The sequence below is a fragment of the Phoenix dactylifera genome, chromosome 8 (genome assembly GCF_051530095.1).
Source record: "Phoenix dactylifera cultivar Ajwa chromosome 8, Ajwa_hap1_PhDact_Kaust_v1.1, whole genome shotgun sequence".
Lineage (NCBI taxonomy): Eukaryota > Viridiplantae > Streptophyta > Magnoliopsida > Arecales > Arecaceae > Phoenix > Phoenix dactylifera.
In genome coordinates this window covers 4,002,630-4,015,710 of record NC_143197.1, presented here as the reverse complement: position 1 = coordinate 4,015,710, position 13,081 = coordinate 4,002,630, and the positions used below count along the sequence as shown (strand labels likewise).

Sequence of the window (13,081 nt, the reverse complement as noted above, 5' to 3'; positions counted from 1 at the left end):
CTTTTTCATAGCAGTCGGGTTTTAAACCCTTGGGCGCCATTCTAAGTGCTTAATTGCTGTCTATCTGTATCCGATCTGTTTCAGGGCGTGTTTAGAATTCCACCATCCTACTCTTGTCATGTCTCCAGCATGAGCGTTAAGTGAAGCAAGAGGGTCGTGAACTGTGAAAAGCAAGCGGTGCCAGTTTCTCTCTTTTGATCCCAAGTTTCAGGAATATGATGCCTTGGGACCGCACGGTGTTGCAACCATCAAAAGCTGAGACCGAGTAATGCTATGGCGCAATTGAGGAAGGATGGTGGAATAATGAGTTGCCACCAAAGCGTCGCATGGGCAGAGAAACCTAGAGATTTCTTCATTCTTCCTCCTAGTTTGCTCATTACCATCTACTTGGAGGAGCTTGCACCACCAACTTGCGAGATTCCATTCAGAGACATGCTTGCTATTAGAACTGCTTACGATTATTCAGAGAAGACTAGTTTCATGAGAATCCACCACCAGCCTGAGCAATCTCTCGAGAACACTGTTACCAAATACTGATCCATTACTAGTTCCCTGTCCTATCTGGCAACTGAGGACTGGTAGGGCAGACGAATGTTGCATGAGGGTTGCGCTATTCATATCAGAAAAGGGAATGGAGCAGGAACAGAGCGCTGCTCCGTAGCAAATTCCTTCTCTGTAAGGGATTAGAGGGCTGCATCGTAACTCATCAGATGGATACATCATGTGTGCTGTGCACATTAATGTCATAAGATAACTTATAGAATGCTGGTAATTTCCTTATTCAAATAGTTATTGATCTCAATCTTTCTCCCTGTATCCACAGCCTAAATTAATCAATTTTAACATAGACACATGGTGCCATTTCAGTTCAGGATTATCATAAAGTAGTTAATGATGGTGGCCGACTTACCAGGGGCAAGGATTTTTCTTACATCCCTGCAATCGGATGCTGCCGACTGGCTTTATGCATGTGGATGGATGGTGCCAGAACTAACCTGTAATCAGGCTAGGTAGCAATTTTAATGAAATCAGGAAAATTTGACCGTGTGTGCAATCATTGGGGCTTACATGCCTGCACCAAGAAAATTAGCAGAAAGAACAGCATTTTCTGTGACTCATCATCCAGAATGAAGTTTCAATCAGCTGTGACACATTCGCTAAAAAAAAATCCTTTTATAGCTAATCATTTATCAGAAAAAATTGAAAAACTCAACATGAGGGAGGAGAAAAAAATAATAGTAACTTGGTCTCGCACATCTACCATCATACCCACAATGACTGGCCATACAATCACTATTCATAATGGAAAGGAAGCCAAGTCTAGCTGTTCTGAGTAGTCAAAACCTTTCCCTAAGGTAAAGGCTGGGCTGCTTGAGCAGGGGCAAAAGACAGGTGTGACTATAAGCGAGCACTTTCCTTGGTCTGCTTGTTCATTTGGAGGATTGACCATCACAAACATGAAAATGATTGAGATTCACTACCATATTCAAAACCAGTGCCCTGGCAAGCTGGGAGTTAGCACCGAGCCAAGATGGATTTTAATGCATGCTTGGAGGCAGATGGCTATTAACGATTCAAAGATGATGAATAGATAAATGATCCAGCACCAAATAGGGGCTGTTTTCATGTTTGGATTTTGCACAAGGACAACTTGCACTGGCATCGAACTTAACACCATCAAAACACTGGTTGAAGGAGCACGGCACAAGTATTAAGCCCTAAACAAAGTCATCCATCCTCATCCATGTTCTGGATGTAAGAATCAACTCAATGGAAGATTTATTTCTAGGGATTCCAGAATCTCAAGACTCCTTTCTCCCTGCTCTCTAGGACATATTGACCACACCAAATGCTGGCAGTTATTTTCCAGATAAAGAGCTGGTGCCTTACTATAATAGGATGTCTGAACAGCCCCTCATGCCATAAGAGAGAAAACATGCAAGAGCATCTCATATCCTTGTAGGAAATAATTGGCAATGCCTGGGCATAGTTGAAAAAATGAAAAGTGAAAGAGAATAGCAAGATTAGTAAGAACAATTTCTGCACCAATGGGAACTTCAATAAGCCAAAATACACTTCTTCACCTTCTATTATGTGTGTACAAATATATATGCTGACTTTACCTACTGATGTCTGCAAAACCACCTAACTTAAGCAGTCTACTGGTTGATTGGATTCACCTCTTTAATTGACATATGATCATCACTCTATGAATAAGCTTATTGTCAACTTAAAACTAAATATATTGCAGCAGCAATTTCAAGCAAATAGTGATTAAAAACTTTCATAAATAAGACTAGAAGAATGCATCAAACAGAAGCTGGGATGATGGATTCATCAAGCCTTACCATATGTATACGTGGAGTTGCAACTTCCTGAATGATCCATTATTTCTGCTAGTCAGTCCTTCAAGGTGCACTGTCTTGAAGCTGGAAACAATCTTTAGGTAATAATCAGCCTTTCTCACATTAAAAAGAAGGGAAAAAAATGCAGGCCAGCATATTTTGAGCAGTCATTCAAAGAAAGTTTCATTCACAATGCACACATGCCCTCTATCATACCATATCAGGTGATCATATTTTACACCTGATTTTGTCAACATTTTATTGTAGCACTTGGTATCAGATATCTTATATTCTGGAGAAGGACTCCTCGGATAAAAACCTAATCCACTTCTTCTGACATTTTGCCAGTAAAATATGATCTCAAGACTTGATGAGCGAAGTAGGCTTTCCGGTCTTTCTGGCCTTCAGATCTAGTCGTTAATGTCCTTCGTAGCCTTATGTTTTCAGATTTCGATGCTGTAAACTAACTCCTTGCCTTCTTGGCTTTCTAACTCTAGCGCTAGCTGCACCATCTGGTTGCAGATTCATTCCATTGTTTTCGGGGTGGCGTAGACCTGATCAGTCTATTCCTATTCTTCCAGTTCTTTGGCCGTATCTTTTGTCACTCCGGCTGTAGCTTCTACCTCTAATTCGGTTTATTTTATCTAATAATGTTCTTCTTAATTTAATCAACTGCAGTGAATCATGGAGTGTAATTTGTTGCAAGTTCAGGCCAATTAATTATAGGAAGTAAAAGATACTGATGCATGCATACAGTGGCAGGAGAGAAAGAAGCGATGTTCATGGATTTTCAAAAACAGAAAGAATGGAGATGATCGCTTCTGTAAAAGGTTAAAGGTTATGGATTGGAAGAAATGATGGTTGGGGAAGCTTATGATTTATGGAGATACTGAGGAAGCTTGAGGGGCCCTACTTAAGTTGTTCCGTTGTTCTTCTTCTTGGACTTACCATATTGGTTCCTTTGGTTTTCCATAGTATCATCTTTTTAGAGATGCCTAAACCTTATATAAGTTTTTTTCTCCATTACCTCTTCCTTCTTGATAAAATCATTTTACCACTCAACCCGAGTGCATTATAAATACAAACTACGATTACAAACACTGCAACAAGAAGAGGATCTGTAGTTCCAATGCAGTCGTAGAAGCCAAACAGAAATCTCTATGGAACAAAAGAGGTTTCAAATATTATATCTTGGTGCAATCAATGCTCTTCAGCTTGTCAAAATATGTAGTACACATAAAAAGTTTCGGAGAAGAAGCAAGGCAAAATATTTAGCCAACATGAATGCTTAACTATACAAGGCTACTGGAATTCAGAACATAAAAAAATTTCCTACAAAGTTCAAATGAAGCATATCAGTTTCCATACCTCCATCGGTCTAAAGATCGCTATGCCATACTCTCCTAAGAGCCGAGCTCGCAGCCTAGAAAGATATCAATGGAAGGAAACCGACAAAGATGCTAAATCAATGAGATCTCGCTATCGCCGTGATGGTCAGTTCACTGAAAGAGGAGAGCAACAGGATGGCGCTACGAATTGAGGCGAAAAGGATTTAACTGGGAAGAACAAAAAGGGAGTTCTGGCAGACGGTAACTAAAAGAGGACTGGAGTCATAGACTAACTTGTAAATTAACCAACAAAAAATAAGATTGCACCAGCCGGGAATCGAACCCGGGTCTGTACCGTGGCAGGGTACTATTCTACCACTAGACCACTGGTGCGATGTTGACAGGGATCTAAATACACAACTTCTTTAACAAGTAATAAATTTTTTAATTAACCAACTCCCATCAGATGCCACCCCCTCCTCCTCCTCCTCCTCCTCCTCCTCCTTCTTCTTCTTCTTCTTCTTCTTGTTAAAAAAAAAGAAAAAGAGATGTGAGGAGAACCTCACCCGCGTAGCAACCTTAACTTGGCCCTTCTATTGAAAAATGTTCGATACGGACAGATAAATTTTACTCATACCCTCCTCACCTGCGGGGAAACCCTACCAACAAGGCAGCCCTTTCCACGTGTTCTTGCCTGCTTCATGTCAGCAAAAATTTTACCTGCGGCGAGAGAATTGATATAGCTTGCATCATTTAATTTAGGATTTTTTTTGCATAGATACCCTTCTAAATATCAAATTTTGCATGAATATCCTTTCCAAATTAATATTTGTATGTATGCCCTCATAAAACTATGTTATTGTACAAATACCCGTATTATAACGATTGTTCTAATGGTGTTAAGAAAAAACATATTTATATTAATTAAAAATAAAATAAAATTTTAAAATTGCACTATTGTCTTGTGTTTTTTTTTTGCTATTGGGATTGCGATCTATTTGCATGTCTACCCATCAAGGATGTTTTAATCATTTTAATTTGAAACCGTTAATTTTTAACGTCTTTAGATAGCATGGGTACAACCGTACAAATGCAAAAACAAAAATAAAAAAGAATAGAATGACAAAACAAGTGTTTTACGAGGGTATACATGTAAATATCAATTTGGAAAGGGTATTCATGCAAAATTCGATATTTAGAAGGATATTCATGCAAAAAATTTTTTTAATTTAATCCACCACCAAAGCAGCACGAGGTGGGTACTTGCAACAATTTATATGCACCAATAAGTATCCCAAAGTTATTTTTTTCCCATGATGATCTAGACATGGGACATGAATTGCAATATTTTATAATTGTTGCAAAGGTGGAATCTTTGCACAATTTCAGTGTCAAGTGAAGGATCAACATTCTTCCATGCAACTACACAGAATTGCAGAAAATAAATTACCATACAACATCTAATTATCAATTGTCATGCAGACGCGACATAGATGATTGGGGCAGTGACACTCCGACTTGAATTTAAGCCTTTAGCCTCATGGAACAATCCTTGTCATTTTTAAAAGAAACATCAGGTAGCATTTCCAAAGTATTTGTTATCCGATTCGAGTGGCAGGTTTTTGTCGTAAAAGACTTGAAAATTCTATCATTTTTAGCGAGGAGAATGAACACAATCCAATTGGATTGCAAGTCATGGTATCCTGCGGTGCAGCTACTATTGTCTGATCACTTATTCTTACCGCATGTTCTTGACTGAAAGAAATATGGTAGAGGAGCTCACACGGAAGGTCCTTTATCCTTATATATTAATAATCTGGCCATGATGAATTGTTCTGTCTTATTCTTCAATTGATTAGCCTCCGAGGTAGAATATCTATAAGATTTGCACAATTCTGAACAATTTTATTGAGATGAGAGAATAAATTAGAGACATGGCTCGAATAGCCAGACTTATTTGGTTCACAAATTTTTTTTATTAAAATATTTTTTAAAAAAATATTTAAAAAATAATATTTAATTTTTTATTATTTGATTGTTAATAAAAAATAGGTGGATTATATTTAGTTGAATATTTATTTTTTTAAGAAAAAGTTATGTAAAATATTTGTTATGTTTTTAATAAAAAAATGTTATTCTATCCTACCTAAAAGTTTAAAGATATTTTTTTTAAAAAAAAGATTATCTAAACTTTTTCCTATCTCATATAATTTTTTTATAAAATACAAAAAAATTATTATTTTAAAAAATAATTTTTATTTTTTTTAGAAACCTAACCAAATATGAGATAATCTTTTGTTTTTTTGCTGATTCTTTGCCCCTTCCGTCTTCCTGCGAATCAAACCGAGTCCAAGGGATGAGGCGATGATTTCGATCTCACCATCTCATTCCCTCCTCTTATCATCCCAATCGGCCAAAGGAGTGGGACGGAATCGCCAATCCGCCGTATATTTGACGTGGCCTCCTTTCCACTCTAAACGTACACTCACAGAGGGAGAGGGAGAGAGAGGGGACTTCGAAGCTTGTTAGAATGGCGAGTCCTACTTCCAGGCTTTCGATCCCTCACTCCCACCGATGCCTCCTCTCTTCTCCTCCCCACCACCGACTGAAACCCTCTGCCTCTCCAAAGAAGCGGCCATGGCTTTCCTCGGCGCTTCGTCAGGTCAGGTATAATCTCATTCCAATTCCACGGTCTCACTGGTTTCCTTATAGTTTTCCATCAAGAATTTGAGTTCCAGAGCTCAAAACACGGATTATATTTGGAGTAAGTCTGTCTTATTCCTTTGAATCGAGATGTGGGTTCTTAGTTTTCAGGCAATCGACTTCGTAGCGGAGGAGTCGATACCATTTTATGATATATTTTCCACGAGCGATCTTGAATTAGTTCAGTCAGTTGAAAGTTGTGCTCTTTCTTTTCCTCATTTAGCGTTAATGGTAGCCAGGGTGTGGAAAAAATTTGATCTTTTTTACATCGGCATGTAATATATGTTTGAAAAGAAAAAAAAAGAGTTCTTAGCAATCTGGGACAGATGGAGGCTGGTCTGCTAGACCGTTAGGAACACAGTCAAGTTGTTTGAATTTTTATTGCAAACCAATCACCGAATAATAAATATCAAGATGTAAATCTATGGGATCCAAACATTATAACCATGTATTTAGAAAGTTCTTGCATACTCTAATACCTACAATTGCTTTGGCACTCTAATGGCCTCATGCATCTTTGTAGCCATTAGAAAATGATATCTGTCACTACTGACAGAGAAAGGCATACTTTTATGCTTTAAGGGTCTTGAAATTTCTGAAATGATGGAGCTCTAAATTAATTGAGTTCGTCATGGCTGTAGGTCGGAGATGTCTTTCTCTGTTGGAACTCATCTCATACCACACCCAGAAAAGGTAGCACAGAACCTTGAAGCAATATTGAACTATCAATGTTTTTGTTTTTGGTTTGGTCATGCAACCCTATTGCTAATGGTCAGACTTCCCATTACTTGCCGAACGTGAGTTCTAATTTTTTTCCTAGTGTGGATTGTTTCAAGGTTGACAGGGGTGGTGAGGATGCTTTCTTTGTTAGCAGTTACAATGGGGGAGTTCTTGCCATTGCTGATGGCGTTTCAGGGTAGGAGATTTGGCCCTGAAGTTGCTCCAGTTTAACACTATTGTTGCGTGGTTACTGTTAACTAAAAGTTTTATCCTTCTAGACTTTCTTTTATTGACTGACAGATGGGCAGAACAGAATGTCAATCCTGCACTCTTTTCTCAAGAATTGATGGCAAATGTTTCAGATCTAGTTATGGATGAGGAGGTGCTTATAATTAAACTCAAGATCTATGTGAATTGCAATTTATTACAAATGCATCAAGTTGAATATGTCTACAATTTTAGGATCTACGAGTATCTAGTTATTGTGCATGATTCTGATTATTATGAGACCACTGCTTTTGTAAGTTGGGGATCTTCCCATGCCTATGGGAAGAACTGCGGGAGGACCTGCTGCTTCCATATAAGTGCTCCATTAGCTGTGTTTTTTAGGAACTTCCATCATTTATAGACATGTCGTATATTAATAATCTGGGAGATATATAGCTGCTAATTGGTTTATTAACATTGTTATGGCCAGTTTAGAAATTTGCATTGCAAATGAGTCTGTGGTTTTCACTAACATACCAGACATAACTTAACTGTTTAACAGGTCAACTATGATCCTCAAATTCTCTTGAGGAAGGCCCATGCTGCAACCTCCTCTGTAGGATCAGCTACGGTGTAAGTGTGATACATTTCTCTCCGTTCATCTTCTGACAGAGTTCTCAAAGATCTAATTTTGGCTTTCTCATCTACTTTCCACGGTTGCATGAACTCACTGTGGGATTTCGTTACTGCTCTAGTATAAACTTCACATGATATATAAACTTGTAACTTGTAAGCATCACCATATTTCTAATCAGGAAATGTGAGAATTACCCGTAAGTGGCATATGGTGTAACAGATATAGTCTAAACAAGGAATCCCTTTGTTCTGCCATGGTGCCCTTGTAGGTGTTGTATGTGTAACTTTTTTCCACAATTTTTTTTAATATTTCTACTAAGACTTTCTATCAACATCATCATATCAGAAAGAGCTGTTAAATTTTAGTTTGTCGGTGTGCTAATAATATCTTTAGCCACATGCCTAACATAAGTATTTTCAGCAGCATGGTATGTCCTTAACAGATGATATGACTGATGCTTGTCTTGTCTTCTTTTTTTTTTTTGTGCATCCCCCTATGTAATTGGGTGCTCCTGGGAGCTCAAGAGTGACCTATAGCTGCAGTATGACATAGTTATCTGCAGCTCTGTCATTTGTTATTAAACTATAACCAAATCACCGCCATTGAACCTTCCTGACTGTTTCCCTTTCCGTTGCTGCATATACAATTCAGCAATATTTGTTGTAATTATTTATTTATTATGACTTGTCTGATCTAAATAGAATTATTGCCATGTTGGAAAAGAATGGAACTTTGAAAATTGCAAATGTTGGAGATTGCGGTTTACGAGTTCTTCGGAAAGGTGACAATATAACCACTTTTTTTTTTTAAAAAAAGAAAAGTTGTTTTACTAGTTATATAATCACATTCACTTCTTTTAGTAGTTACATAATCACATTCACTTCTTTTACTTTTTTTTCAATATTATATTCGACAGGTCAAGTGATTTTCTCTACGCCACCACAAGAACATTATTTTGACTGTCCTTACCAATTAAGCTCTGAGATAATTGGTCAAACTTATCTTGATGCCATGGTACATACTTCTGCAACTTGTACTGGCTTATTAGAATATTTCTAATAGATTTAGTTCTTTATGATCACAGATTACTGTTCTGCTATTAGACTTGTGGTGAGGAAGTTGGCTTATATATAAGGTGCTTGCACATAAAATGAGCATCAAAAGATGATAATGCCAATCTGATTCAGTGATTTACAGAAAAACATAAAATTTCTCTAGGATGCTATATATCACAATTGGTACTTGCTATTTGGCTCCTAACATAATTTTCACATAGTTACATTCAACTTGAATGTAGATTATAAACATTCTGGATTTGGTATCCTGTTGCATAAGGTCAGCCTTTCCCACTAGCGCTGAATGCAGTAATAGAAAGGATGGAATATACGACTTATGATCAAGGGTCCCTGTTCATGATCAGACAGAGCTTGGCAATAAGTGGTCTTTAATCTTGGAGGATGCATCAGAAATCTAATTCCAAGATTCCTGATATTGCAAGCTATTTCTTTGTATGTAGTTTGCAAATAACTGTCCAAGGATGCTTTTTAGATTTTATGATTCTATAATAATGTTTGGCATTATTATTGGTGAACTGCTTTTACAGGATTTCTAATTTTTCTTCCAGGGTAACTATATTTCATCATTGTAAATTCTTATGTATTCATATCGAAGTTTTTTGCTCCATTTCTGTGGATCCAACTAAGAAATTTTATGAACTTCAATTTTCCCCTAATTTTTTGTGTAATTGGTATCATGACTTGAGCATTCTGAATTCTTTCTAATAATATCCCTCCTTATGTTGAGTTCATATAGAAGTTATAGTTACACTATGTTTTGGATGTTAATACTTTAATGATCATTGAGTTTTGTCTGTTTGAGTTATTGGAAATTTGAGTTAACTTCAGATGTTTAATGGGCATAAAAGGAAGAAAAGAAGGATCTTTCCTTTGCCTATGAGCGGTCATCCAAAAAGTCTTGAGAAGCATGTTTGAGTGTAGCTGCTTCACAGTTCTGACACAAGAAGTAAAAATTCTACATGCTTAAAGAAACAAGATGCAGAAAAGGAAATGTTACTTCTCCTCGCTAGGCAAAATATTAAAACTTTTTAGATCAAAATGTACATCTGAAACAGGAAAAGTTATACTCATAGCTAAGTAAATTTTCACTCTTGTGAATCGAAACAGAATCTTTTAGGAGAATCATTCAACTTAGATAGTCCTGTACACTTCAAAATCTGCTCAAAATTGATTATATAAGGCTTGCTTACAATTGTGTTTAACTTTTTTAAATCTTATATGCTGTTAAGAGTGCTCTGAGATTGGATTTGAACTTTGAGAAAGCTGATGATGTGGTTCTCTTATGACTTTGTTGCTATTAGGTTGTCTTTCAAATATTTGCTTAACTAAAACAAGAACAGGTAGATGAGGTTAGTTATATGAAATGACATCTCATTTTCATAGATCTTCTTTTCACAATCAAGATAGAGAAGAAGGCAATAACCAAATGCCTCCTGCTGCCAGCCAACTGGACTTAGGCAGGGATGTAGCACAGTTTCACGAGGCAGGCCCTCCAAAGCCATGAAGCCACCAATTGGTTGCAATAAGGACTCAGGCACCAAGCTTTTGACAGTTGATTTTGGCTTAAAATCCAGTCATAAAATTGTCCTGAATTACCATCAAAGTACATTGTTCAAATATGAGCTATTTAACATGAGGTAGAAATGTGGTTGAAAAATTGTATCAATTTCTACTTTATAAGCATCATTTCATTTTCAAACACTTTTCCCAGCATCCACATTTGGCATGCTTATAAAGTTATCTAGCTGAAAAAAAGTCTTGAACTTCATTTCTGAAGGATTAATCACTATGTTGATACATTGTTCTAGATTTCTTTATGCAGGTCTGTACTGTAGAATTAATGGAAGGAGACACAATTGTCATGGGTTCAGATGGCCTTTTTGACAATGTCTTTGATCATGAGATTGTTTCTACAACCTCCAGATTTAAAGATGCAGTAGCGGCTGGTATTATCCCATTACTTATGCTATCAACAAGGTTGCTTGAGTTGTCATGGCTCTAATCAAAATTGGCTTTCTACCATAGCAAAGGCATTGGCTGATTTAGCAAGAGATCATTCAATGGATGTCAGTTTTGATTCTCCCTACTCCATAGAAGCCAGAAGTAGGGTATGGCCTATGAACTTTTCACTTCTTTCCTTTCCAGTTGTCTTATTAAATTGACTTCTAAGTAGGAGATACAGTAAGGTGAATTTATGTTAAATTATATATTAAAAGAATTTAGAGGAATAAATGATCAGCAATTGTTGAATTTAGTTCAAAAGACAACAGTAAATTTATCTTCATCGAATAGAATATTATTTTTGTTGCTGCTGGATTCCCCCATATGTGTTCTGTTGGACATATTCCAGGTGCGTAGGCCGGGTGTAACCTGATAAATATAAATATTTTGAAGGTGTACATCCAAACCTCGAAAGACTTGATCTTTCTTTCTTTCTTTTGGAGAAATATATATATGTATTCAGGGAGATGAACCTTTGAACTAGACATGATATAAAACTTGGACATGATTTATCAAATTCTAATGCAGGGTTTTGATGTTCCATTGTGGAAGAAAATTCTGGGTAGAAAACTAACAGGTATGGCATTTCTCAATTTCTATACCAATCTTAATGACTTACGTTGATGCTTGAAATATGGCCATTGCTCTGATTGACATCTCAGTCCAAGGTCATTTTGGCACTTGCTGTAGGTGGTAAGCCAGATGATGTCACTGTGGTCGTGGGGCAGACGATAAGTTTATTAAATGATAAAAGAATGGAAGAAGCATTGCTAAAGCCAAAGGATTTATCTTGATTTGGTTTATATATACCAAACTTTGAGCGGTAAAGATAAATATTTTTATTATATTTAACGTGTATTTGAACAGAGTGCATGCCCTTATCTGAATGTCTTTGGTTAATCGCATGCTTTTTTTGTTTTTGTTTTTGTTTTTGTGCTCATGCTATCTAAGGCTATGTCATGAACACTGTGCTGATTGAAGCTAAAAACGTTTAACAGGCAATTCTAGGATCCACTGATTTGACATGCTACAGATTTATGGATTAACACGAACATGCTCAAACCAAAGGAATCTCTTAAGATTTTGATTAACAATGCTTCTAGACATCAGAAGTTATCTGCTTGCTCGGGCATGCATTGTAAAAGAATCAAAATATCCTGGAAAGTTTGTTTTGGTAGTTTTTCACCGGAGGCACTAGATTTGAAATCTTGAAGCAGGTCTCATAGGAATAGATGCCAGTTATTACGATCCACATTGCAAGCTACTAGCTTTCTGGAAATGGAATACACGCTACGAATTATGGATCAACACGAGCATGCTTCACCAAAAGAATCTCTTATGATCTATATAGCAGTGTTTTGGGTCGTCTTAGATTTTCTCATGCTCAGACATGCATTGCAGGAGAATCAAAAAATGCTGAAAATATTATTTTTATTAATTTATCATTGCAGACGCTAGATTTTGCCTTCGAGGTTGTGACAATGTAAGCTCCTTCTTGTGGTACGTGTTAAATGCATGAAAAGTTCTGCAGATGAACGCATATACCGCTTTTCATCAGTTACCTGCAATTTTTTAACATGGCCGAGACTGATTTCCTACTCTCTGATCAAGATTGTCGCAACCGCTGCCCATGTCTTCCAGGAGGAGAATCATCTTGCTGATGAACATGCCATGCCAGGCTTGCTTGTTCTGTTGAACGCTCTATTGTTTGGGTGGTAGAAAGTTGTTTGAAAATCTGTAGCCCTGAGGTTTTATTCCCCTTCTATCATTTTTTTTTCTGAAAAAAAGGCTGGGTTTTATTAAAATTTAATGATATTTTCCTGTATTCTTCACTCGTATTTCTATTTTTCTATTTCATCACTACAGTGTGTTTCTGAAAGGAGGACTTAAAACTGATGGATATCAATGGAAGTTAGGGAAGAGAATCTCGATCTTTTACCTTTTCTTCGAGGCCATTCTAGTATTCAAGGCTAAATCTGCAAGATGACAACTCAGAGCTTGAGCTAGTTTGGCAAGCTCGTCATTCGTTAAGAAGATAGCCTCTGTTTCTGCTGTTGATTTCAG

General features: G+C 36.9%; 1 protein-coding gene and 1 non-coding gene across 15 annotated transcripts; one reads left to right on the top strand and one right to left on the bottom strand.

The window, feature by feature from the left end:
* Positions 1–3,995: 3,995 nt before the first annotated feature.
* On the bottom strand, positions 3,996–4,066 carry TRNAG-GCC (transfer RNA glycine (anticodon GCC)). The gene has a single exon. It is a non-coding gene; the product is annotated as a tRNA-Gly (tRNA).
* Positions 4,067–5,975: 1,909 nt separating this feature from the next.
* Positions 5,976–12,855, top strand: PBCP (Protein phosphatase 2C family protein). 14 transcript variants are annotated; one of them, XM_088702426.2, is made up of 12 exons: positions 5,976–6,340; positions 7,018–7,069; positions 7,213–7,292; positions 7,397–7,478; positions 7,866–7,936; positions 8,642–8,721; positions 8,857–8,954; positions 10,839–10,962; positions 11,042–11,124; positions 11,546–11,594; positions 11,708–11,840; positions 12,016–12,855. In XM_088702426.2, the coding sequence occupies exons 1-11, from the start codon at positions 6,204–6,206 to the stop codon at positions 11,809–11,811; spliced, it is 960 nt and encodes a 319-aa protein (XP_088558552.2). In that variant the 5' UTR covers positions 5,976–6,203; the 3' UTR covers positions 11,812–11,840; positions 12,016–12,855. The 14 variants fall into 14 exon arrangements, 12 of the variants coding, with proteins under 12 accessions (XP_088558552.2, XP_008804117.4, XP_088558554.2 ...); XM_088702431.2 differs by having other exon boundaries at positions 5,984–6,340; positions 7,375–7,478; XM_008805895.5 differs by having other exon boundaries at positions 11,708–12,855.
* Positions 12,856–13,081: the final 226 nt, after the last annotated feature.

Coding starts and splice junctions, on each gene's coding strand:
- PBCP (XM_088702426.2), top strand. CDS start 6,204: ATGGCGAGTCCTACTTCCAGGCTTTCGATCCCTCACTCCCACCGATGC. Junction 8,722..8,856: donor TTTACGAGTTCTTCGGAAAG/GTGACAATATAA, acceptor TATATTCGACAG/GTCAAGTGATTTTCTCTACG. Junction 10,963..11,041: donor TAAAGATGCAGTAGCGGCTG/GTATTATCCCAT, acceptor TTTCTACCATAG/CAAAGGCATTGGCTGATTTA.